At 42.1% G+C, this 27,615-nt stretch overlaps 1 protein-coding gene across 1 annotated transcript; it reads right to left on the bottom strand.

Annotated features, from left to right (window-relative positions):
* Nucleotides 1–5,532: 5,532 nt before the first annotated feature.
* On the bottom strand, nucleotides 5,533–23,457 carry DCT (dopachrome tautomerase). Its single transcript, XM_083168796.1, has 8 exons — nucleotides 22,970–23,457; nucleotides 18,054–18,353; nucleotides 17,022–17,122; nucleotides 15,737–15,903; nucleotides 10,356–10,535; nucleotides 9,275–9,410; nucleotides 8,261–8,462; nucleotides 5,533–7,049 (listed from the first exon to the last, which is right to left on the bottom strand). Exons 1-8 carry the CDS (start codon nucleotides 23,259–23,261, stop codon nucleotides 6,868–6,870), a joined length of 1,560 nt encoding a protein of 519 aa, XP_083024922.1. The 5' UTR covers nucleotides 23,262–23,457; the 3' UTR covers nucleotides 5,533–6,867.
* Nucleotides 23,458–27,615: the final 4,158 nt, after the last annotated feature.

Genomic DNA, 27,615 nt, shown 5'->3' with positions numbered 1-27,615 from the left:
TGCAGTGATAAAATGCACTGGAACAGAAAGGCTGGAGCAGCAACAATCCTGAAACTAAACCACTGTATAGGACAGTTCTGAGATCTGCATTCTTGATCAGACAAGGACCTAACATCTGAGGTCTGCTAGAGATCCAGTCATAGTGATAACATTCGCTGATAAAAGGGAACCTTTGCCGGGCGGTGCCGCAGAGGTAATCAGCGATTACAATGGGGCTGAAAACGGGAGCGCGCACCCGGCGATTTATCGCTGGGGCACACTTCCATCACTGGCAATATGGTCGCCTGCGACCATATTTCCAGCGATGTCAGCCCCTATCACCCCCGTGTGTACACAGCATTAGATGGACAGAACCATGTGCACTGCAGGGGGGAAGATGTAAAATGTGCAGAGAGAATTAGATTTGGGTGAGTTATTTTGTTTCTGTGCAGGAAAAATACTGGCTGCTTTATTTTTACACTGCAATATAGATCTCACTTTGAAGTAAAACCCCGCCCAAATCTAATTCTCTCTGCACAAGTTGCATCTGCCCCACCTGCAGTGCACATGGTTTTGTCCATCGAAGAAGGATTGGGCGCCTGATTTTGACATCGGGTCCGAAAAATCTCATGCGATGCGACCGATTCGACCCGATTTTTACATTGGATCCAATGTTAAATGGTCCCTGAGACCAGATTTTACATAGGAACCAAGGTAAATGCCCCACAGACCCCCACGTCGGCGTGGAGTTGATATTATATAGTGTGGTGAGCGCAGCGAGCCACCGAGCCCCGAAGCGTGGCCTTAGGCATAGGCAAACTAGGCAATTGCCTAGGGCATTTGGAATGCCTACAGGCATCAGCATCTTCTGCTGATTAAAATGATATGCAGCATGCCTATATTATGTGTGTGAGTGAGGCTGTATCTGCATATGAAATAGTGTATTCATGGAAATCACTGTAACATAGCATTCTGTATGCAGGTACAGCCACAGTCACACACAGAATATATTCATGCCACATATCATTTTAATAATCGGAAGCTCCTTGTGTGTGCTGGTCATAACAATGCAAATAAGGCGAATTTTCAGCAAAAAAGGCACCCAACATTAGCAGAATTGGCCAGGAGCTGCGTGGCTTATTGAGTCAAGATGTTAGGAGGAAACATCTGTATCCAAGCAGAGGCAGAGGTCACAGTGTTAGCAGCTGTGTGAGTGCTCTCTGTGGGTGGGTTGGTTGTGCAATAGTGTTCGGCATATGTGTAAGGGGCATTATGTGTGTCATGTATAAATGCATTAATAATGTGCGACATATGTGTAACATGCATTATGTGTGTCATGTGTATAAGGGCATTAATAATGTGCAACATATGTGTAATGGACATTATGTGTGTCATATGTATAAGGGCATTAATAGTGTGCAACATATGTGTAAGGGGCATTATGTGTGTCATTATGTGTATGAAGGGCATTAATAAAGGTTGGCATAATGTGTAAGGGGCATTATGGTTATAAGGACATTAATAATGTGTGTTATGTGTAAGGGGCATTACTGTGTGGTATTATCAGGGGTGCCGAGAGAAAGGGGTAGGGGGTAAAAATTACCCAGGCCAAAGTCTGATGGAAGGGCCCAGTGTGGGCCCTGGGCCCCCTCCCCTTAAGTGACAGCTGCAGCTCTTCTCCTCTGCCCAGCACACACTGCTTTGTGCTGGGTTGCAGTGTGGCCATGGAGGTGCTTAAAATACAATATTTTCTCAGGATTTTTTTCTAAGGGTATAATGTGAATAATGTGAGGAGTAATGTACATAAGGTAAAGTGGTACTACTGTGTGATGTAACGTGAATAAGGGACACCATCGCATGATATAATGTGAATAAAGTTGCACTACTGTGTGGCATAATTTGAATTGGGGGTACTAATGTGTGGCCATGCCCCTTCCCAGAAAGAACACACTCCTGTTTGGGCTGCGCACCGAATGTGTGCACTGTTTCTATTTAAAATATTGCGGGTAGGAGCACCAAAATGATGACTGCTATGATGAGGGTTGATGGTGCTGGGAAAGGGGAGCAGGGTCAGAGGCGGAACTAGTGGCAGTGCTAGGGGGCACCAGCAAAAATCTTGCCTATGGCCGGCTCTGCCATCACCTGTGTGGAAACACCTTTCTTATCCATTAACCTGTTGAAAACAGGTGATGGCAATCATATATTCAGAGGGAAGCCCAGAAATAGAGCATAGTGTCCCTCCTGGAGAGGGTCATGTTGGGAGGTATGAGAAAATATTATGTAAGACAACCTGATTCAGTTTTTTTTTTTGTATCAGTAATCTTAAGATGCTCAGTTTTCTCCAAGGAAATGTGTCCACACAACATGTGGCCCTTCCTAGGTGATATCATGCAGCCTCCATTTTTTTTCACAACTGATACAATATTGTTCACTGAGAGATCCAAATACTTAGGGGTAAATTGACTAAGGTTTGAGATCTCTTGATGATGTGATGTTGCCCATAGTAATCAATCAGATTCTACTTTATTTAGCACCTTCTAGAAAATGAGAATATGATTGGTTTCTAAGGGCAACATCCAATTTTCAATAGAACTCCCATCTTAGTTAATTTACCTCTTAAACATGCACATACCTCCCAACATGACCCTCTCCAGGAGGGACACAATGCTCTGTTTCTGGACTTTCCTCTTAATTTATGGATGTGCTGAAACACCTTTCTTATCAATTACCCTGTTTAAAACAGGTAATGGCAATCATAAATTTAAGATGGAAGTCCAGAAACAGAGCATTCTGTCCCTCCTGGAGGGGGTCATGTTGGGAGGTATGTTTTCTGTCTGCTAAAAAAAACGAAAGTTTGAATGCGGATTCCTTTCAAAAGAGCAGTGGGCCCAAGCACAAGTTCACATCACTGGTGTGGTTGATACATTTAAAAAAAAAATCTGTGGCACTCCCTAGAAGTCATCCAATCAGAAAAATAATGGTGTTACCAGCTTGCAATACTACTGCACTACAATTAGTACTGGTATGGATATAGAAAACTTGTGGTTGATACATTTGGATTATCTACAGCAGGGGTTCTCAAAGTCGGTCCTCAGGACCCCACACAGTTCATGTTTTCAGATCACCCAGCAGGTGCTCAGGTGTATTAATTACTCACTTGCACATTTTAAAAGATCCACAGGTGGAGCTAATTATTTCACTTGTGATTCTGTGAGGAGACCTGCAAAACATGCACTGTGTGGGGTAATGAGGACCGACTTTGAGAACCTGTGATCTACAGTGAGGCCATAGTACTGATTATGCCTATTTGGCATGCAGGAGCAGTCCAGTATAATGTCTCCCGTCTTATTTCAGGTTGGACTCTCAATACTCTTCAGAGAACACTGGCCGTGACAGATCCTGCAGGCAGCAATGTGTTCTAAGTGATCTGTGCTTATCTGCATGGCTTAGCCCAGATTGTCAGTCACCCCTTGTGTGGCAATGTTTATAGTGTAGTATATCTGTACAATAATTATTTCACATAAAGGGGATTCCAACAAATATACTAACTCTATGAAACATGGAAGTCTTGCTGGACCTTAAACAGAAGGGTCACCTTGTGATCTGTGCATACTGGTAGGTGTAATGGCACATTGAGAAAAATAATTGGAAAAGTCCATTCACCAGCACTATAATACCAACTTCCTTTTAAAGAGATGTATATGGTTGACCTCTTATGTATTGTGATCTGGAGATCTTCTTATACCCCTGCAACCCCTCAGTGAGGGTTCAATTCATAAAGGAAATTAACAAATCCATAGTGTAATACACCATACAATTTACAATTAAATAAATTGGAAATAGTTCCAGGCAAATTGAGAACAAAGTTTGCGATTACCATAGATGTTAAAAAATAAAATAAACGCTGTTCAATTAGGCACGAGTGTATTAAATCACCAGGTCGCATCCCGTGTAGGCTCGCCGGAGTCCCACTCCTAATAGCAGTCACTCATCTGTACGGAAGCCTGGCTGAGTGGTTGAAGGGGTATAAGAAGATCTCCAGATCACAATACATGAAAAGAGATTAACCATATACATCTCTGTAAAAGGAAGTTGGTATTATAGGGTGGATGAAAGGACTTTTCCAATTATTTTTCTCACTGTGGGGGAATGTACTAACATTTGCCGCCCTCTCCGTCGGCTACCAGAGTGATACTAATTGCATACGTGCTTAGTATCACAAAAGGGCAGCTCTTGCCAAAAGAGCTGCCCCACCTCATTTTCTATTGGATCCTCTGTGGCAGCAACAGGATCAGGATTGCAGTTGTCTGTGCTGTCATCCATTATAGGTGGGCAAGATGGGCTGCATTCTGGAGTTAGGCTCCGTGATGAAGCTGCACTGGACAATATGGCAATGGGGTTCACCAGGGCAGAATTGCCAAAGACTTCATTACATTGGTCAAAGTAAACACATTCCATCCTCCCAGCACCACTTTTCCTCCTGTTGTCACAAACTTTGTTGTAGTACTTGTGCAGAGCTTTTAGTTTGTTGACTACCTGTTGCTGGGTACGCACAATGCCCCTTGAGGTGAGGAACTTGGCAATATTGGTATAGACCAGTGGGTCCTGACCCCAAAAGGGGTCAGCTTGGCGTTGCTCCACGTTGCGGACCATCAGGCTGATGACTTTTCTAATCTCAGTGATTCAAGTCTGAAAAATCTGAATGGTCTGTTACTTCAGACTCCTCACGTCACTTTGTGCCTCCACAATGTTGCCATGTATGTGCTATCTGCCGACTACACATGTGAAGTGTTGGCCTTCTGCGGTAACTTGCTGGGGTCCCATAATTATTTTTGTCTGATGGGGCCCTAGAGCAAAATAGTTAGAGGACCCCCTGGTATAGACTACAGCGTCCTTCACTGTGCCAGTAATTTGTTTCCTGATCTCTTCCTCCCCTCTGACCGCCAGCAACTCACGGACCTCCTCGCCTTTCCAATTCACCATGCCTGTCTGATTTTGGGCTGCAGCACGCCTGATGCCACTGCCACATCCGCTCAGCCAGTCAGAGAACCAGAAATGATCAGCCAATCACGCAGCGCCATGCTGCACAGCCAATAAGCGCTTTTTTTTATCAAGTGCCGGGATAAAAATCCTGTCGGAGCCTTTCCCACAGCCGGGAACACGGGTGAGACGCGGAAAAAACACAGGTAAATACCTGGGTCGAAGTCCAGGGAATTTAGACCCATGTTGACCCTTTCAGACAGAAAAAAAAACCCAGGTCAATACAGCAAGTATAAGAGATATTCAAAGCAATGCCAGTCATTCTGGTCACTCATAGCAATAAAGGTTTCTAGGTTACAAACACTTCTAGAGAATTGTCCAGGTACTGTATGCTTCTGCATCTAATACTAAAACCATTTATCTGCTTTATTATTGCAAAAAACTTATTCCTTTGCAAATGCATTTACTGCTCATGGTTAATTGAAGCCTGTATAAGAATCACACAGCATTCAAGAGCAAACCATACTGATATTGTATTGAACCTTCTCTAGTGCATAAGTAATTACATGGATGTGTGGGTTTAAAGTCATTTATTGACACAGTAAATGTTTAAAATTAGGTCTTTAACTGCTGCATACTCTGACATTTTAACAGAATCTTATAGCAAAAAAAGGTTAATTATACTGTATTCCATATATTTGGATAAAGATTCAGATTTTTTATTTGGATTAGCAGTTTAATATTGCACCAACTGAAAGTTACATTAACATCTGCTCCCAAATAAGAATGACATGGAGTGATCAGAATTTAGTTTTTGACAAGTAGGTAATGTAGAATATGGGAGGGGTATTTATAATCTTATTTCTGCTCATTAATACAGAGGCATCACCCCACCCCACTAGAATTGCTTTATTATTTTTTAAATGTATTTGATCAATTTTGATAATCAAAAATAAACTTTAAAACAAAAAAAACAAATACAGAGTAAATTTTGGATACATTTCTCCAACAAGAACAGTAACAGAATAAAAAAACAATCAGACTGGCATATAGCAAAAATACTGTCAGAGCTAAGGGTTAGAGATGGTCATGTATGAGGCCGGAAGAACACACCCCAGAGAGGCAAACTATGAAAACATCATGAGTTATATAAAACGGTGAATCTTGCCAGAGATCCCAAACGTCATTTATTCTTACAACCTTGTTTAGTACACATAAATCGCTCATACGAAAGGTTAGTATTGACAAGTGTAATCCACGCAGTAGAACTCATCCAGGTATGGGCAATGCAAACTCAGGTCAAAATAAGGCGATTTATAACATAACCTGAGGTGGGTGGGAAGGGCCATACTTGCTCTACCATTTAAACCAGCTTTATTTTACATAGCTGGATCCGTAACGGAGAAGTCACATTGTTCATGTATTACAAGAGAGGACCTCTTCATGATGCATCCTACATGTATATTTTTATAAATCTAATGTGTCCAACACTAGTAGGAGTAACAGATTATCCCAGCAGTTTAATAATGTGCTGATTTACCCACCATTAAATGACGGTGTGTGATGTTTTATATATTGGTTACATTGTAACACAAACACTTCTAACCAGTTGGCACCACTCAGGATGGTGGACACTGCAGGTAAGCAGTTACTACTAGGAGGCAGTATTCCGTACATGTATACTAGGTAGAAGAGCAGTGAGGATGTCCAAGCATACAGCCTACAAAGAGGGAAAATATATTTACATAATGCCAGGATATGGGGACAATAAAAGGTGCGCGAGAGCACTTCATTAAAAGCATTTAAAGCTAATACATTTTGGTGTAGGAGTAGTTGGATTTAATACATACTAAAAACAAAAAAAATCTAAATTAAAAAGGAATATTACAAAGATTTAAACTTGGCGTTTTATGCATCTTCTGTATATTTTCTGCTGTTGTAACTTGCATTCATTAACGGCTCAAAACCTCGCCGCCCTTTTCGGTTCATAAAGAGAACAAGCAGCACCAAGAGGACAAGCAAGGCTATGAGGACTCCACCAACAGTTGATGCAATAACCACGGCAACTGCACGACTGTCCGTGTCGGCGGCTGAAGGGGGAAGAAAACATAACTTAGGTTTGTTACAGAATTTGTTGGTAAATATGTAGTAATTAGTAAAGAAAGTGCTGACACTGCATAAAATCTTACTTCAATACCAGCTTCCACTTCCTACTGATCCATGATGTAACCATCCATTTGGCTGGTTAACACTTAACTAGCTGAATATGGTGCTATAGCTTCAGAATGCTACTTTAGTGCACGGTCCATAGGTACCTGTACCAGCTCACTAGAATACCCACAGTGCTATCTGTCTTCCAGGTCATTAGTGAGATATGCATGTAATTAAGTATAAACCTACAGTTTCATCCAGAAGTTCCCAAACAGTCCAAGTTTGGGTGTATTGAGGCTAAGCTCATTAAGTCATATTGGCTGAGGTACTAATTAAGTCATCTGTGGCCAAGCATGGATAGACTTAAAACCTGGACTATTGGGATGCCTTGAGGACTGCTGTTGGGAGCCTCTGGCTTTATCTGTATTTCAATTGCTTCCAAATAATTGAACTGCTAAATCCTACAAATAGATCAAACTATGCGTTTAGACCGTTGTGTGCTACAATATCAGGCGAGTTCTGGTGTAATATTTTAAAGCCTGAACTTTAAAGCTGTGTAAACACTGTGTGATTTTGGCTATGGACGATTTGAACCAGTGGTTTCTCAACGTCGGTCCTCAAAGACCTCCAACAGTGCACGTTTTCCAGGTGCACAGGTGAACTCATTCACTGAAACATTAAAAGATCACAGCTGTAACTGATTATTTGACCTGTGATTCTGTGTGGAGACCTGGAAAATGTGCACTGTTGGGGTTCCTTGAGGACCGAGGTTGAATACCACTGATTTGGACTATGCAGTTTCCCTGAAACTCCCCAGAGCATAGAACCATACAACAATCCTCACTTGATGTTTTGACTATGTGCGATTTGGCCTATATCCAAATACATTACAAGCAACAGTCAAAATTGCCTTGCCTGCACAGTTTTTAGCCATGCAATAGTGACCAAGTTGCTGCGCATCGGTATTGCAAGCAGTGTTAACACTGCAATTTTGGCCAACTTTCTATACAATTTTGACAATCTAGTCAAAATTGTAAGCCAAAAAAAAAAATATCACACAAGGTGTACACAATTATAGATGTAAGGAGGTGGGATTACAGGAACAGTAGGGTGCAGATAGGAGCCAAATTGAAGGACTTTAAATATTTACCTGGTAATTCAATAGCATAGGTGTATCCTAGCTGCTCAGCTGGTGTGAAGAGCTCCTCATTCTTTATAGGAGGAAAGAAAGGCACCATATTGTACATGCGATTGTGTCCTAGTGGTGCAAGTTCCTGTGGCCAAACAGCATCTGTGGGCTGAAATCGCTTCATCCATTCATCAAATATTGCATCAGTGAATGAGTGGAGAACCTAGAAATAAAACATACATTAACACAACATACAAAACACACACACACACACACACACACACACACAAGAACAGTAGGGTACAAGAAACCCAGACCAAGGTTTTCAATATGAAAGGACCCTGCCGGGAAGAAACCCAGTACCACTTTCCTTAACCATCAAATTACAGGAAGGAGCAGCGGACATCTTCACAAGTAAGACTAAGGGCCAGATTCTCTAAGCTTCAAAAGTGATAAAATAGAGAGTGATAAAAGCCAGCCAATCAGCTCCTGTCTGACATTTTTTCAAACACAGTCTGTGACATGGCAGGTAGGAGCTGATTGGCTGGCTGTTTATCACTCTCCATTTTATCATTTTTGAAGCTTAGAGATCATTAAATGTTGTATGGGGGTGCATCAGGGACATTATAAAATACTCAATCAGCGATATTAGATCAGGTAACAGTTGGGAGGGGTGTATGTTCTATGCATTTGCAAAAGGTTATGATAAAGCCATTCAATATCTGGAAAACTAGATTACCTAGAGTCACAAGTCTTGTAATTAGGAGACTGTTTCAGCTCAGGGTACACTTAGCCATTCTCTGTAAAAGGCGTTCTAGCTAACAAAGATGTACAGGACATGTAAAGTGTGTAAGCTCTTCCACCATTTCCCTGGATTATCTTTGGTTACTACAATTTTCCTACTAAAAGGATCAGACAAATGCCAGCAAATACCCCCCTCGTAAGGGGACTCCTACCAATTCTGGAGTATAAAGCCCTTCAGACATGGGCAGTCGATTCAGAGTGGTAGGTGGGTCTACTATATAACATACATACCACAAAGAGAGGATCATTGGCAGCAGAGTGGGACAATGCACTGGTTCCGTTTAAGAATGTGTGTACTAAGTTATGAAGGCTCATGACCGGGAAGTCCAGTGTTCCATTTGGCTCCTCAAAACCTTCAAGTGCATTCCTGTATAAATAATTAAAAAAAATATTATAAGAGATCTGGATCTACACTCAAGAAAAAAAGAACTTAAGGCAATAAGTCTTCATTGTCAGATGGTAACTCAATATTATGCAAGTGTAAGCCAAAACCTAGTAATACTAGGAGCATTAAGATGCACATTCATATACTGTATACTAATATGCCATAATGAGTAACTGAGTAAACGCCAAGCAATATCATATTAAAAAGGCAATAAAAAAGTGCAAACCAGGACAGGGAAAAAAAAAAAAAAAAAAAATCAAGCATAATCACATTTGTAGGTGTTCGGTATAACTCGCTGACTGTTGGAATCCCCACGGCCAGTGGGGAGCACAAAAAAAAAAAAAAACCCTTGCAGGCTTTACTGTGGTCACCACAAGTTGATTTCACCATCTGCATTGTGACCACCAGGATACACTGTCAGCAAGCCATCCAGCGGCCATTTGTAATACCAATCCATTTAACATGCAATAGTGTTTGGCCTAGAAAATGAAGATATTTAAGCTAAATGCCGTTTGGCATAAGTCAGAATATACATTGTAATCAAGTGACAAGATAGCAGTGGCCAAACATAGGAGGACATCTACACTCTCGCAGCAACAACAAGAAGTGGGTGATGCAGCACAGTAACCAATATCTACAACAGAATGGGCCAGAGGGGTGGTTCCTTTCAGCCATGTTACAGGCCAATTGAACCTGTCCTGGAAGGCTTAAGGCACTGTCATTATTCAAACACAAGATTTAGTTATGCATGGTTAGTCATTGCTGATAAAGTTTACACAACATTTGGAATAAATTTCAGATCAAATTCAGAACAAAATCAGTACAAGCCACTCTATTTTATATTAAACCAAATAATGACCCTAGATTCATACCACAAGCACAATATCATAACTTTAAAAAACTCCACAGATCAGCAAAACCACATACCGGAAGCTTGAAGTAGAGTTTGTGAAGTAAGGCGGACGGTCAAACTCTCCAAGCGAGAGACATTTCTTTACATCATCCATAGTTGGCAGATTCCCACCAGACCGGTCAGCTGTACTCCTCCGAATAAGTCCTTCATTTGTTCCATTGCATAGTGTGACCAGGCGATTGTACTCATCTAAGCTAGAAATTAAACAGAGTTCTTTACAGTCCCTATAGAATAAATACTGCAGATATCAAGGGGGAAGACTGATTTTTTTTTTTTGTTACTATCATGAGAACAAATACTTTGGTAAGGGCAATAAACAGAACCTTACACCCATGAACAGACCTCGCCTGTAAGGTGAAGTTAGATATGGTTTCCCAGGACATGAAACTAAAAATTGTATAAAGCCTGGAGAAGGGTAGTAAAGTGCTCAACTGAATGATGTTTCCACAGATAATCATCTTTGGCAAACATTATAAAGTCGAACGGCACATTGCATCACACGCAAATACTTTATTACAACCTACAAATAATTTTACCAGTTAATTGGGCCGCATTATTAGGTACATTTGCATTTCCCTAGTTTTCAAATCCCATGATTTGTCATTTTGACCTTTGAATTCAGCCTAGATTTCTAAGAAAAGTGCTGCTACATAAGAGGAAGAGGGATGTGAAGCTTGGCGCACCATCTGCATATGGGTTAGTCGGGGACATGTGAATGCAAAGGTATAGGATATTGGCATGTCAGAGTCCTGGTCATTGCATTACACAGCCTGTGGAGAGGCGTTGTCCTGACTTCAATACAGATATACCCCCATTGAATTCCGCCTTCAGATTCTGAGCTGGATAAAGCCATCGACTTGCTCTGAGCCAAGCAGATGACTCAGAAGCACCATGACAAATATCATGCAAGTTCCCCACTAGGCAATGTGATAGATTTAATGTAAGGTACACTGCATTCCTCATCTAAACCAGTCATGGTTTAATACACTGCACTTGACTCATATACAAGTCAATATTGCGCCATCATATGTATGGTAATCATATGTCTCCAGAGATGAAAGGACTCAAAATAAATTCAATGAGACTGCTGACCAGATTTGGCATAGTTTTGGAATAATTAGAGGCAATCACCACTACTATGGGTTTAATACTTCATTAGTCACATCATTTACAGTAAGTATACCTTTTTATTAAAGGCTGGGGAGGGAGAGGACAGCCGTAGTGTCTTTGAAAATAACTTTACTTGTAAGTGAACAGTACATAGAATTTCAGAATATTCTATTAATATGTGCAAACCTTTTAAAATCACAGTAGAGAAGGTTGTTCGAAGATCCTATACTTTATATTGATGGCAGTTGTGTGTAATGGAGGTTAATGAATGAGGGGTTTTGTTTGCTCAAGGAGGGCAAACATGATACAGAAAAAAGCTTTGTGGGCGCACGCTTTTGTTATGTATGTAAATTTATAATGTATGTAAATAATATAATGGAGGTTAGCTTTGTAGAGAACTTAAAAATTGTCACAGGGTTAATGCAGTAGGTATAAACAGCGCATAATACCCATAATTTATGTACCAGATTCAGATAGGAGTGTTTAGGGGAATACAGGTGACCTGCAAATTACACGAGACACCTACGTTTGTACATACAGTCAGGTCCATAAATATTGGGACAAAATTTTTATTTTGGGCTCTATACACCACCACAATGGGTTTGAAATGAACCAAACAAGTTGTGCTTTAACTGCAGACTTTCAGATTTAATTTGAGTGTATTTACATCTAAAAAAATCAGGAGAACGGTGTAGGAATTACACCGGTTTCTATATGTTACTCTCACTTTTTAAGGGTCCAAAAATTGACAAACTAAACAATCCTAAATCAAACTTTTTCACTTTAATACTTTGTTGCAAATACTTTGCAGCCAGTTACAGCGTGAAGTCTGGAACACAGACCACATGCTTTATTTCATCCCTGTTGATGCTCCATCAGAACTCTACTGCAAATGGCTTCAGTTCTGGCTTGTTCTTGGGGCATTTTCCCTTAAGTTTTGTCTTCATCAAGTGAAATACATGCTCAATCGGATTCAGGTCAGGCGATGGACAATGACCCGAAGCGTACTGCAAAGTCTATCTGCACTGTGAAGCGCTGTCCAATGAGTTCTGATGCATTTGACTGAATATGAGCAGATCTTGCCCGAAATTTTAGAATTCATCCTGATGCATTTATCAGCAGCCAAAAAGGATCCTACATAAAAAACACCAATTCTTACTCATTTCAATGCACTGAACAGGAATATGATGTTTAAAATTGTTTATTAGTTCAAGTTTTGAAGATCCTTTTGCTTGTGGTAGCACAAAACTTTTTGGGAAATAAGAAGGCAGCAGACTTCTTTGATCTGGTTAAAAATATTTCCTCATATCAGACACTTGGGTGCAATATGTCTTTGAAGACGCATTTTCTTCATTCTCACTTATTTTTTTTTCCCAGCTAACTGCCATTAGTGATTAACACTGTAAACATTTTTCACCAGGATATTTCAGAGATGGAGAAGAGATACCAGGGGAAATGGAATGTTTCAATGCTAGCAGCATATTGTTGGATGCATGTCAGATGCCCCAGAAATAGAGTACAAGCGACTTGCAAAATGAAAGCAGCATTAAAAGCAATCATTAATATTATTATTGTTGATGTTGTGTATGTATATTAAGCTATTTGTTTAGGAAAACAACAAATGTGAACTATAAAACTGCAACAAATCTTTCAATTTCATGGTCATTATGAGCAATTTCTTATCCAGCGTTATCAATAAATACAAGGGAATCAGTTCCCTTGGCAGCCATATATGCCCATGCCATGACACTACCACCACCATGCTTCACTGATAAGGTGGTATGTTTTGGATCATGAGCAGTTCCTTTCCATCTCCATGCTCTTCTCATCACTCTGGTACAAGTGGATGGTTGTCTCATCTGGCCATAGGATGTTTTTCCAGAACTGTAAAGGCTTTTTTTTTACTGTAGATGTGGTTTGGCAAACTAATCTGGTTTCTCTGTTTTTTTGAGGCTTACCAATGGTTTACATCTTGTGGTGAACCCTCTATATTTACTTCTCTTCTCAAGATTGTTGACTGAAACCTATACACCAACCTCCTGGAGAGTGTTCTTGATCTGGCCAACTGTTGTGAAGAGGTTTTTTATCACCAGGGAAGTAATTATTTTGTCATCCACCACAGTTGTCTTCCGGGTCTTTTTGTGTTGCAGAGTTCTCTTAAGAATGTTCCAGACAGTTGATTTGGCCACACCTAATGTTTTTTGCTATTTCTCTAATGGGGTCGTTTTGATTTTTCAGCCTAATGAAGGCTTGCTTCAGTGATAGTGACAGCTCTTTGGATCTCCTATTGAGAGTCTATAGCAGGCATTCCCACACACAGTCCTCAAGGCACACCAACAGTGCAGGTTTTGTAGATATCCAGGCTTGAGCACAGGTGACTTAATTAGTACCTGACTGATTCTGATTAAACCATCTGTGCTGAAGCCTGGATATCACTAAAACCTGCACGGTTGGTGTGCCTTGAGGACGGTGGTTGGGAAAGCCTGGTCTATAGCAACAGATTCCAAATGTCACACCTGGAATCAACTCCAGACCTTTTGCCTGCTTAATTGATTATGAAATAACGAGGGAATAGCCCACACTGGTCTATGAAATAGCTTTTGCGTTATGTCCCATTACTTTTGGTCCCTTAAAAAGTGGGAGGCACATATAGAAACTGTTGTAATTCCTACACCGTTTGCCCGATTTGGATGTTTATACCCTCAAATCAAATCCATTGTGGTGGTGTATAGAGCCCAAAATATGAGAATTGTGTTGATGTCCCAATATGGACCTGAGGCAGCAGTATAGCAGTCATGGTGCAGTTGAAGCACCTGGGATAATTACCTTCTGTAAGTGCAATCTGTATTTCAGGAAACCTTCAGGAGCTAGTACTTCTAACATTGAGGATAGAGATGGAGACACCATGCACAAGGTGAGAGATGGTGCCTCTAGCAGACAGCCCTGCTCTCTAGCACCCTTCCCTTACTCCAAAGGGTCATTATACACAAAATAAAACCACACAAGAGAGGGTATGAGCAGCCATAATAAATCACATAGGAATAGGTCATATACCAGGCCACAGAAAGGCAGTCTGCACAGGTGACATCAAACCTTTGGTTAACATATGATCAAGTGCCTCCTCATTAAATACATATCACACTAATTAGATTCATGTTAGACAGGATTCTGGTCAAACAGTGTCTTATAAGCTTAGTGTGATCTTGGCTAGTGGAACTGTAAGGCTGGGTATACACCTGAAGACTTGTCCACTGGTAATGATTTTTGGGTACTTGTGAGTTATCCGGGCGTCCGATTTTGAAATCGGGTCGGATCGGGACATCGCATCGCATGCGACCATCGGATGCGATGCCCCGATTTTTCCATAGGAATCAATGTTAAAATGGACTGAGTCCATTTTAACATGGAATTCAATGGGAAAAAGGGTCCTTTTTTTCATACCCCTACTATCCAAGTGGGCATGGAGTTGGATATAAACCTGTGGCGAGCGTAGCAAACCACCGAGCCCGAAGCGTGGCGAGCCCCGCGAGGGGACACGGAATACCGTCCGCTCGCCATGCTTCGGGCTCGGTGGCTCGCTACGCTCGCCACAGGTTTATATCCAACTCCATGCCCACTTGGATAGTAGGGGTATGAAAAGGACCCCTTTTTCCATAGGAATCATTTTAACATTGATTCCTATGGAAAAATCGGGTCATCGCATCCGATGGTCGCATGCGATGCGATATCGCATCGCATCTGATTGTATGCCTTAACTTAAGGCATACAATCAAAAAATCGGACGCCCGGATAACTCACAAGTACCGATTTTTGTTTTTGTGAGCTACTGCAAAAATGCAGGGAGACCATGTCTTCTGCGCCATTCTTCATGCTAAGACTTGTGCCCAAGTGGGAGACTGTGCCATAGGGACTGTGGTGTCAATGTACTAAGCATTGGAGAGAAAGTACCAGCCAATTGATTTAGAACTGCCATGTACAGGAGCTGGTTGGTACTTTTATCTCTCTCCAAGGCTAAAAGCACCAACCAGCTCCTGAATCAACTTGTTGGTACTTTCTCTCCAAGGCTCAGTACAGACACCAGTCTTTATGGCTGTAGACTCTCGGGGGCAAGACCTAACATGGAGGACAAAGCTGAAGACATTGTCCTGCTGCAGTAGTGCACAAGCCGAAGGTAGTGCATTCATCATTCCCAGGTCCAAGTGCTGGATGGAGATATTGAATTGGGCAAGGTCACTTCGCAGTTTCAAGAATTTTTTAACGTTATAGAACTTATGAAAGATCTTACCTGTCACAGACAATCTCCCAACGTGAAAACCTGGAACCCAGACTGATTAGAGAAGGGTCATCTGGTCTGGGTGCACCAAACAAGTCATCTGTACAGACATCACACTCATTTCTGCCAGTGGCAAAGTTCCAGTATGGCAAAGCAAAGGACTCATCGGCAAGCATTTTCTGTTGAGGATAAAAAAAAATAAAAAAAACCACACACCAAGGCAAAAGACAATCCACTATGAATTCCTTCAATATTGCCAATTTGTGGACTGAACCACTATCCTTCAGAATGTAGCCTTAACCCTTTCAGTGGTGGATTTTGCTGGGGCAGGACAAACCTACCAGGGCAGGTTTGTCCTGCCCCAGCAAAACCCACCAGAGATTGTAGGGGCTTCCTCTCACCTCCGCGCCAGCATTTGTATGCTGGAGCTCCCATGCCGCAAGTCACAGCAGTGACCACAGGCAGCAGGCTCGGGGGATGTTCGTGGTGGCTCGGGAGGACTCTGGCGCCTGAACTTCTGAGCACTGCCAAGTCCTCCCCGAACTTCCCCAAGCCTGCCGCTTGGGAGGAGCTCCAGCGTATGATAGCTGGAGCAAAGGTGATGGTGGGGGGCTCTAGAGGTGATGCACACCTGGGAGGCACCACTGGCGTGCACCTACTGCATATTAGTGGTATGCCCAGAAATTTTCCGGGACATGGCAGCACAGCTGAGCCCGGAAAATTTCCGGGGATACCACCCAAAGGGTTAAGGGACTGATTCAGAGTTGACCACAAAAGACAAATCTTTGGAAAATGGACAAAGCCATCCTGCACTGCATGTGAGACAAACGTAACATGTACAGAGAGCTACGGGGAAATAGCGATGTAAGGCTCCATGCGTTGCTATCGCCCTGCGATTAATATACAGCATGTATCGCTGTGCACTGAGCGTACTAGCACTGTTCAAATCTCTACGTGTGTAGGATCCTTTAGATTTGGGTGGGATGTGTTCAATCTGAAATTGCAGTCTAAAAAATCATTCTGCCAGTATTTACCCTGCAGGTAAACAAGTTACTGTAGCACACCCAAACTCTACACGTCACATTTGCCCCTCCTGCAGTACAGCACAGTTTTGTCTATTTAAGAGTTGTCTTTTGCAATCCACTTTGAATTAGGCCCTCTATGCATAATTCATGTATTAGCCCACATTGGATAGTCATTTCACAACTTACTGTAATTCTACAGTTGTTACTACATATGATAGGAATTACGGACATCAAAGATTGTTTTGTATGGCAACCAGTTAGTGCTGCATTACCTGTAACTCTCTCTCCAACAGTAACAGGTGGTAGCGATGCCAAGTAACAAAAGCTGGGCCTTTGTGAGACAAATCAATGGCTTTGAATGGACGCCCTGGCCCTGTGGCAGAAAGGGGAAAAAAAGCTGGTTTTAAGTTGTGCTGTAGGATTTAAGCATTCTATATTCATTGCTGCACCAAAGTTATGTGAGGATAAATGAGCATCTTATGCAGGACAATCAATAGATTAATTAGGTGCCAGTGGAGCAATTTCTTACAAGTTATTATGAGGAGCTAGTATGGCAGAGTAATGATATAGCAAGGTTCACTTCTAGGTCTGCTGCTTTTTAATAGCTGTACAGAATAGATCGATCTCTGGGCAAGTTATTTTATAGGAATAAATAGTATTCATAGTAGAGCAAATAAACTTAAATTTCTGTTCCATTGTTTATTTAAAGTGCAAAAGAAAAAAAAAATGCTACCCCCCCCCCCCCCCCCAAAAAAAAAAGTTAGCTGCTTCACTTTTGCACTTAAGGCCCATACACACTGGGCGACTGAGCTGTAAGCCTCTCAAAACACCAAGTTTGAGTGTCGCCGCCCAGTGTGTATGGCCCAGTGATGAGCTGTGATGTGCGCTCCCACATCATTGCCGGGAAAGCCGCTCATCTGCCGGTATTACCAGCAGATGAGTGGCTTTGAGGATGGGTTTGCATAGCGCTGCGCTATACAAAGCCGTCCACTATCCCCCATGCTGACAGCGCTGGGCAGGGGGAAAGCAGCTCAGTGTGTATGCACTGAGCGACTTTACCCCCAGCGATGACAGCCGTCATCGCTGTCCATACACACTTGGCATAATCGCCCAGTGTGTATGGACCGAATGTTGTACATACAATAAATTGACAATCTAGGAGCAACTCCTCTTACTGTAACTTCTAATGTTTACTGCATTCCCCTTATTCCTTCACAAAGCTTGTGCATGCAAGCTCTGGCCACAAATCTAGTGCTTTAGTTCCTAATTATTGCATCTTGTGATCTCAAAAATCATGAACAAACCTAGGAGTGTGTCCCTGACGGAATAGTAATGAAGCCAGACAAAGAAGTTATAGATGCTGGCATTTGATACTTGGGGTTCGGTTCCATTGGGGCCAAGAATACCAAGCCAATGCTGAGTAGCGATCACATAGTCCGGATGAATGGTGGTCTTAGCAAGGTCCAGTGCTTCTAAGAAACGAGCCCTCTCCAGGGGAGTTAAAGAAAGGATGTCTTTCCGCACAACTGGTGGCTTCCTCTGGTCGCAATTTGGTCCCGTCCAGCCAAATTTACAGTCTCCACAGTTATATCCAGAAAAGTTCCCTGAGAGAGACAGAAACAGAAGTTTTAAAGAAAAAAGAAAGCTGGAATGTAAAACCAGTTAACATTATTTTTGAATTTTGTTGGTCGCATCATTACACCCCTACAGTCAGTGAATAGGAGTGCCTTAATAAAACAAGTATGTCTCCATTTAAACAGTGCAGAATAGAGGCACCAAGTACAGGAGAGGGTGTGACAGATACAATAGTAAAGGGGACCCAAACTCTAGGAGATTAAGCACCTGTAGAAGGTCCCAACATTACTAATCACACCTTGTCCAAGCTGTTAGGTCTACTTTAGGGGATCACCCAAAACCAATTTCTAATTTAACATTAGTTGGCCAGTTATATATATTTAAATCTATTTGCAAGGATCTTCGGCATACAGTATCTACTTCAGGTGCTGTAATGAAAAGTCTCATTGCATGGATATAGCAGTATGGGTAATTGGGATCACATGGGCTAGAAATGATTAATACAATTATACACCCAGCCTTCCCCCTAGCCACCGTTCTGGCTTTTTCATTGTTCCTGGCAGTATGCAAGTGTACAGAGTTAGCAGTGCTCGGCATAATGTATAGAATAAAAGCCAATAAAACCTTTGCCCACTACCACTAAATTTTCTACTTCAGGGCTTTCGAGATCATGGGTTAGTGAATATTCACCCCTATTAAATTCCCACAACCACTGTAATAGTAAACGGGGAAGAAAAAAAAAAAAAAAAAGGGGGGGGGGGCGTTGAGCCTTAGCAAGCTAGCAGGCCCACCCCCTGCATTGAGGAATTAGAGTTAGCTTCCAAATTCCCAGATAAGTCACCTGACCAGCATTGTGCTGCTAAATCACTCAGTACAAACCAATGCCACGGGACTGGTCTGTTAGCCAGAAACACTGTGGAATGCTTAACAGCAAAGAATAGAGTCCCCATAATGGTGAACAACAGGAACAAATAGTCACTATGGGAAAACGTATCATACCTTCTAAACCAGTGGTAGCCAACTACAGTCCTCGAGAGCTACAAACAGTTCACATTTTCCTGGCAACCTAGCTGCTGCAAAGGTGTACTTGTTACTCACTAACACATAAGAGATCCTCAGGTGGAGCCAATTACTTCACTTGTGATTATGTGAGGAGATCTGGAAAACTTGCACTGTTGGTAGCCTCGTGGACTAGAGTTGGCTACCCCAGTTCTAAAGTGTACAGCAGTCACCATACCTCCCAACTTCTGACCTGTAGAAATAGGGACACTCACGCGGCTTATGCTAATTAGCCGTGACCTCATTTTCATACGAGAATAGACGCTGTGCGCACAGCGTCTATTCTACTAGATTGGGGGGGTCTCCCAACTGCCACCCCCCGCAGCGGGACAATGCCTGCCGCGGGTGGGACAGCGGGACAGGACCCTAAAATCGGGACTGTCCCGCTGTAATCGTGACAGTTGGGAGGTATGAGTCACCCATAGCAAACCATCAACGTATATCATTTTATAGTCTGTACTAGATAAATGCTAGCTAGAAGCAGATTGGTGAATATACTACTCATTATTGATACTACTCATTATTGATACATTTTCCCCCCCTATACATAGGTACTAAATGTGACAGGGTGACCAAATAATGCTGCTATAGATCATGTGCATCTTGCAGCCAACGGCAACTCACAAGCTATAGTATAACCCCACTGAGGCTCGCTATTCTGTGTAAGTACATACAGTGTGATTACAGCTAGCACAGGTACTTCTTGCTGAGTGAGTGCTTGGTTATGCAGAACGACACATTGTTTTCTAATAGCTGAAAACAATGTTGAGGTGCATCTTAACAGTCACATCTTAACAGTATTTATCCATCTGATTCCGACCCAATGCATTAGGGCTGACATATCCAGCCTTCCATTTCAAAAGGGTACTTTCTGTGTAAAGCGATCTGAGGTAACACAGATACCCATGCTATACACCAGCAATGTGTGCTGAGCCATCTGTGCTAACCTAATGTTTGACTATTAATCTAGTCAGATTGCATTGTCCCCTACACACGTAGTGCGTTTTGCCTGTTTTCAAAATGATAAAAGTAGCAGCCAAATCAGGTACCGACTACAATGTTACTGGCTGTGTTTGAAAAAGGACAGGAGCTATAAAGTTGATACTTTAGCATTGTCCCCTTTATCACTTGTTAAAGCTTAAAACATTTGGCCCACAGTCCTTGGAATTTAGGCAACTACTTGTATGGTACAGCAATGGCTGGATTAAGGTCTGTGGTGGCCCTGGATAACAAATTTATGGGGCCCTCGCAATAAAGTTATATTTGTAGTTAGATATTTTATATGCAGCAATGAGGTCACTAGGTGGACATGGGGCTCGTCAACAGGCGGCATTTAATGCCCTACAATCCACTAAAGCATGGTGGGAGAACGAAAGTGTGCCGAGCGTAGCAAGGCACCGTGCCCATAGCTTGGAGAGTGCAGAGAGCCATGCGAGGGAACACGGTGCTACGTTTCAGTGTCGACATTCGGGTGAATAAAATAAAAAATGTGAAAAACTTTTCACACTTTAAATATTCAAATTGTGTGAGTGCGGCTAAAACATATAGGGAAATACAATAATTAGCTATTTTGGGGATAAATCATATACATTGACAGGCTGGAATACAGTACCTTCATTAACAGAAACAGAATGACAGCAGCCATGAATCATTCCGGCCATCTAACCTGCCCCTTTTAACCACATTGTTAGTCTTGAACCCTATTTGATCCTTAAATGATATCCTTGTGTGAGCCTGAGGCCCCAGGACAACCACACCAAATGCCCCTCCATGCATTTGGCCATGGGTACGATCTAGGCTGACAGAATACATTCTAACTGCCCAGGACAGACAGACAAAGCGATGACAATGAATGGTTTTATTTATTTATTCTTATAAGAGTAAAATGAGACAGTCTGTGTATATTTTGTTGCAATGAGCAGACATGGTGGAAATAGCAACCAGTGTAAACCTTGCCATTTAGGAACCTGTAAACTAAACTAATAGAGATTCTAGCACAGTGATAAATTCTGCAACTGTCATTCATTTTAGCCTTATCGTAAACATTTAACACTGAATGGCTACAATATAGATAATGCATTACTGAGCCAGTGAACAGCGATTTAAAAAAAAAAAAAATCTTAAACTGTTAGCATAGAACTAACGTTGCCAACTATTCTCTGTACAGCAATGCAGAATATGCATGCACTACATAAATGACTGGTAATAAATAAATAATGGAATATCCCAGAACTAAACTTCTGCAAAGTTAAGTCTGGGGTAGTCATTTATACAATACCTGAAACACCAGGTTACCTAGGTTTGAGACAATGGGGCAGATGTATTAAACTTTAACAAGAGATAAATCCAAAGGTGATAAAGAGAGAGATAAACGTCCAGCCAATCACCTGCCAACTGCCATGTTACAGGCTGTGTTTGAAAAAAGTCAGTAAGGAGCTGATTGGCTGGATGTTTATCTCTCCTCATCACCCTTGCATTTATCTCGTTAAGGCTTAATACATCTGCCCCAGTGTTTTATACAGGCATTTCAGTAGTTTATGGTCTAACTCAGTGGTTCCCAGACTTTTTTGAATCATGCACCCCTGGGTATCAGAATATTTTTCACGGCACCCCGGAGCAAAAATTTTCCATTGCTAAAAATATATATTACATTAAATTGTGTTCATATCTCATCCTATCGTGCGGTAATTGGCAGGATTCACTTCTGTTTGTCCACATTTTGCCTATTACATTGACAAAAAAATGTTAAGATTGTCATGGACCACCCATCCAGGGCACCCCTGAAAGTCCACCAAGTCACCCCAGGGTACAACGGATCAGAGGATCGGAACCACCGGTCTAACTAGATAAATCCCATCATATAGTAATCACTAGAACAGGGGTTCCCAATCTTTTTTGGACTCACGGCACCCTAGAGCAGGCATTCCCAACCACGTTCCTCAAGGCACACCAACAGTGCAGGTTTTAGTGATATCCGGGCTTGAGCACAGGTGACTTAAATAGTACCCGAGTTGTACACATATTTTACTTACCTCCCAACATGACCCTCTCCAGGAGGGACAGAATGCTCTGCTCCTGCTCTTCCCTCTTAATGTAGGATTGCCAGCACCTGTGGTGACACCTTTCTTATCAATTAACCCGTTTAAAACAGGTGATGGCAATCATACATTACCAGGGAAGTCCAGAAACAGGAGTATTGTGTTCCTCCTGGAGAGGGTCATGTTGGGAGGTATGATTTTATGATTAACAGCCACCAGCACTGGTTTTGTCAATAAATAATTTGAATTGGTCCTGGACCACCAACTTGTGGCACCCCCAAGGCACCCAGGGAGCCGCGGCACACAGTTTGGGAACCACGGAACTAGAATATGAAATGGTATTAAGTAACCGGAAGCAATTTATAATAGTATGATTGTATTTATTTGTTAACAGTTTCTTATATAGCACACACATTCCACAGCACTTTACAGAGAATAATTGAACATTCAGTTGAGGAAAGAGAGGGGGAGAATTGTGCCGTAACCTATGTAATAATCTAGTGAGAATAATACATATACAGTAGATAGTAATTAGAAGGAATACTCACCAGCACACTGGCAGGTAGCATTGTAGAACTTCAGAGGCCAGCGCTCCCGATCATCCACGTTGCGCAGGGTGTACGGGCCACTCCAGGGCCGGTCATCCACTACCACTGTCACACACCTGCCGCGGGCTTGCAGCAAGCCGCACACATTGGCTGGGTCCGGTCCCAGCGGAGGGCAGCAGCGCTTGTTCACCAGCGCCTCCACCGTGGTACAAGCCCTGGGGAACTGTGCCTGAGCCAGATGCAGCGAGCACACCGCAAGCAGCACAAGCCCGAGATGCGCGGCGTACGGCATGGCTGGTGACTATCACCTGGAGTAACAGCCTCTTAGTAAATAAGTCACAGCTATACCGAGAGATGATTAGCACTAGATGCCGTCAGCAGGGAGGGAGGATACGCCCCTTTTCTCAGCCTAACTGAAGCAACTCATTGCATGTATTAAACAGCTAATTAATCAATCAATTAGTGATTATTACATGCAGCCTGTTTCTGCCAAACTAAACGTTCTCTCTAATCTCACTCATGTCAGAATACTCAGACCACAGCCTCTAGCCCGCCTCCACGTGACTCTATAATCTTCAGAACTTTCTTAAAAAAATGTTTTGCAGGCTGAGATTCCTTTCCCAAGCCTTTGTTCATTCATTAGCAGCCCTTCATTAAGGACAGGCAGCTCTAGTATTTGCTCCTGGTTTATATAGAAGGGGGTGCTGGGCCTTGGAGGGATTAGTGCTGCAGGGCACCCACATGGATGGCATATGACAATCCTATAGGAAAGAATGTCGATATTGTGTGGAGAGTATCATGTGTTCCCTGCTGCACACATGCCTTCAAAGGTATTAAATAGGGTGTAAAGGTCCCCCATACACTTATGTGCTGAAGATATTCATGAACTGACCGGAAGCATCCCAGGCAGCAGGATCGCATGTGATATATTGCATATGATGCCTATTCACCGCTGCCGGAGGCAGTCCGATCCCACAAGCTATATGCAGCAGGTGGTCCGACCTCCAATTTCAATGCGCAGGGGCCCGCGGATTGGATCAGCTGTCAAACACCTGCGATTTGGCCACTTTTCAGCCGATTTCTCAGTCCTGTACATCAGAATTGGGTGAAAAGTGGCTAAATTGGACAAGTGTATGGTCAGTTTAAAGGTGTGTACACATGTACAGATTTTCTGTCTGATCTATCTGGTGGAAACAAAAACCTGGAAATGTGTGGGAGAATATGACAATCAAAAATTTCCACCCAAATGCAGGAAAACAGAAAAAATATATATGCTTTGATAAATTTGTTATATCAGAACGATTAAACAATTTGTCTGACTGATCACTGTCTGTTTTCAAGTGTTTGGGAACAACTTTTTGATTTTCAGTTGCTCCCATTTCCAGGTTTTTGTTCCCACCAGATAGATCAGACAGAAATCTGTACATGTGTACGCACCTTTAGGGTGCAGGGGGCATTTCATACTGTAATTGTAATCCATAGGCCCATTTTATAACAAGACTTGTTACCAACATCATATTTAGTTTAGTAATGCAGTGATACTAACAAATGTGCAGTTGCTATTGAACATTACTTACCTCTCCAGCGAGGTCCAGTGACATCACCAGCCTCTGCTTCTAATAGTTTACTGCTGACAGCGAGAGGCTGCTGTGTCATATGCATGGCACTTTCACCCAGCAGGGACTCCGCAATGCCACAATAGGCTTCACTGAAACCACGTATGGCTTTGAGTTCTTTGGAAGCTGGCAGAAATGTATACGCTATACACAACAAAGTAGTTTACCACTTTTTGTGAAACACTGAAAGAAGGGCACATGTCAGTGGCGTAACTACTGTAAGGCAGCCCCAGCTGCCGCTTGGGGGAGCAAGCCACATTGGGGTCTATGTGGGCGCCAGCACCCGCTGGACGCACTGACATGCTGCTGCCTGCCACTGCCCACTGGCTGAGCACCGGAGGGAGTCAGCCGCAGCGCGGGTGCGGCCATGGCAGAGATGACAAATCCCCCCCACTGATTCAATTGACTGTACACAGAGCCAGCTATTGGCTACTGTGTACAGGATGGGCGGGCGGATGGGCATGCTGGGACGGCCTGGGATGCGTCGAAGCCAAGGGAAGCAGCAGTGTCTGCTGGTTTCTCTTCCTCTATCCTGCTTTAACTTCTCCGTTATGCATGTGACGTCATCACCTCACGCTGGGGAAACACGCTGGAGAGATGCCACTTATCTTCCTTTTCTCTCCTCCTAGATTGTAAGCTCCTTGGAGTAGGCCCTCTTCCCTCCTGTTTTCGCAGCCCTCTTCTCTTGCACTTCTAAAACAGCCCTTACCTAGGCCACGGGCTGTCTAACCTACGTGTCTATGCTATAAATGTAATTTCAGAACTAATTTAGGAACAGAGCCTATTTATTAAATGTGAATGATCTTGACTACTAAATGTAATTGCTGATAATGTTAGGGATACTTATTAATTGTCGGTGCTATTTATTTAGTGTCAGGCCTGGTTGTGGGTGTCTAGAGGTTCACTTGTTGCATGGCTTTTCAGGAAATAAATAATGCCTATCCCTGTTTGAGCATTCCAGTATGTTCCCAAATACAGCTGTTCTTAAGATACCATCGCCTGATGCTGCTTGAACATGTAAGAGAAGTGTTGGGGGCATACATAGGTACTGTAATTAGAGTGTTATAGTGGAAAGGTGACAAAGAACGCCCTAGCAAAGGCAATTTAGCATGGGTGTATTGAGCTGCTAAGGATAAGGGGCATAAATGTATCTTGCCAAGGGCTACATGGGGGCTTATCTAATGCAAGGAAAATAATACTAATATTTAGTGGTTTTCTTGATTGACTTATTTAATAAAATGTCATTTAAGTGCACAACATATTTTTAAAAAGGTAACCAATGAAATGCTTTCATTATAATTAATTTAGCTTGTACCAGAAAGATCAAAGCCAACTGCTGATTGGTTGCAGACATTTATTGTAAATTGTGTACCTGCTTGCAATGTTAGTAAATTAGCTTCACATGTCATGCTTCAGTACAGTACAAAAGATTGGGTCAAATAGTACCATCAATTTCAATATGCATTCAGCGATGGCTTCTCTTATTGGTTTACCTCAACTCTAGAAATATATAAAAATTTCATAGCAGATTATAGCAACCAACATATCTGTGACCCAATCAGATAGATTATGTTACAGGGATTATTACCCATGAGTGCCTCACATCAAGAGTGTCATAAGGAGGCTGGAATGTGCATTTTCTGAATGTTAGCAGTTTTTGGTTTATTAAACAAAAAGCAAAAAAGCTAAATTGTGTATGTCCATATGAACATTGCATTGATTATTACCATCAAAACAATTTGAAACAAATACATGGTATAGGTATAGGAGATGGGAATTGATTAAGCAGATTTTCGCTTTTTTGCCTATTATTTTCATATGAAAATTCAAGGTGATCATTGTTTATCAATCAATTTCACTATCTTTGTATACAAGCAAAGATTTGTATTTTATTCTTGAAAAAATGCTGCATGAAAGACAATTATATAATGGTATAATGGAAACCCTTTTCTAAAGATGAATTAGATGAGCAATAATGGTATGACAGCTCGATATTTACCCTGCACAGGAACCTAATATCTCACCCAAATCTAAGGGGGAAATGTACTAACATGGGAGTTCTACTTAAAGAAGACTTTGCTGCTACATATCCCCCTGTGGACAACTTTGATACTGCAATACAACTTCACATGTACTGTATGAATTTTATCCATTCCTTGTGTCATTCACTGGTTGTATATGGTACCTTCTAGAGTGCTTTTATCATACGTTATTTTTGTTTAGCATATAATACAAAGAGCATCACAGTGACCACCATATAATACAGAGAGCAATGCAGCGACTACCATCTAAACAGAGAACATCACAGTGACCACCATATAATACAGAGAGCAATGCAGCGACTACCATGTAAACAGAGGACATCACAGTGACCACCATATAATACAGAGAGCAATGCATCGACTACCATGTAAACAGAGAACATCACAGTGACCACCATATAATACAGAGAGCAATGCATCGACTACCATGTAAACAGAGAACATCACAGTGACCACCATATAATACAGAGAGCAATGCAGCGACTGCCATGTAAACAGAGAACATCACAGTGACCACCATATAATACAGAGAGCAATGCAGCGACTGCCATGTAAACAGAGAACATCACAGTGACCACCATATAATACAGAGAGCAATGCAGCGACTACCATGTAAACAGAGGACATCACAGTGACCACCATATAATACAGAGAGCAATGCATCGACTACCATGTAAACAGAGAACATCACAGTGACCACCATATAATACAGAGAGCAATGCAACGACTACCATGTAAACAGAGAACATCACAGTGACCACCATATAATACAGAGAGCAATGCATCGACTACCATGTAAACAGAGAACATCACAGTGACCACCATATAATACAGAGAGCAATGCAGCGACTACCATGTAAACAGAGAACATCACAGTGACCACCATATAATACAGAGAGCAATGCAGCGACTGCCATGTAAACAGAGAACATCACAGTGACCACCATATAATACAGAGAGCAATGCAGCGACTGCCATGTAAACAGAG

The sequence above is a fragment of the Crinia signifera genome, chromosome 2 (genome assembly GCF_055691185.1).
Source record: "Crinia signifera chromosome 2, ASM5569118v1, whole genome shotgun sequence".
Classification (NCBI taxonomy): domain Eukaryota; kingdom Metazoa; phylum Chordata; class Amphibia; order Anura; family Myobatrachidae; genus Crinia; species Crinia signifera.
The sequence above is the reverse complement of the archived record's forward strand: the minus strand, read 5'-3'. Positions and strand labels throughout refer to the sequence as shown.

What these genes read in the sequence shown, in the direction of transcription:
- DCT (XM_083168796.1), bottom strand. Translation starts at nt 23,261, where the DNA reads ATGCCGTACGCCGCGCATCTCGGGCTTGTGCTGCTTGCGGTGTGCTCG. An exon ending in TGCTACCTGCCAGTGTGCTG is followed by an intron (nt 18,354 to 22,969) that starts GTGAGTATTCCT and finishes TGTCTCTCTCAG; the next exon opens with GGAACTTTTCTGGATATAAC. An exon ending in CCAATGATCCTCTCTTTGTG is followed by an intron (nt 8,463 to 9,274) that starts GTATGTATGTTA and finishes TTTTATTTCTAG; the next exon opens with GTTCTCCACTCATTCACTGA.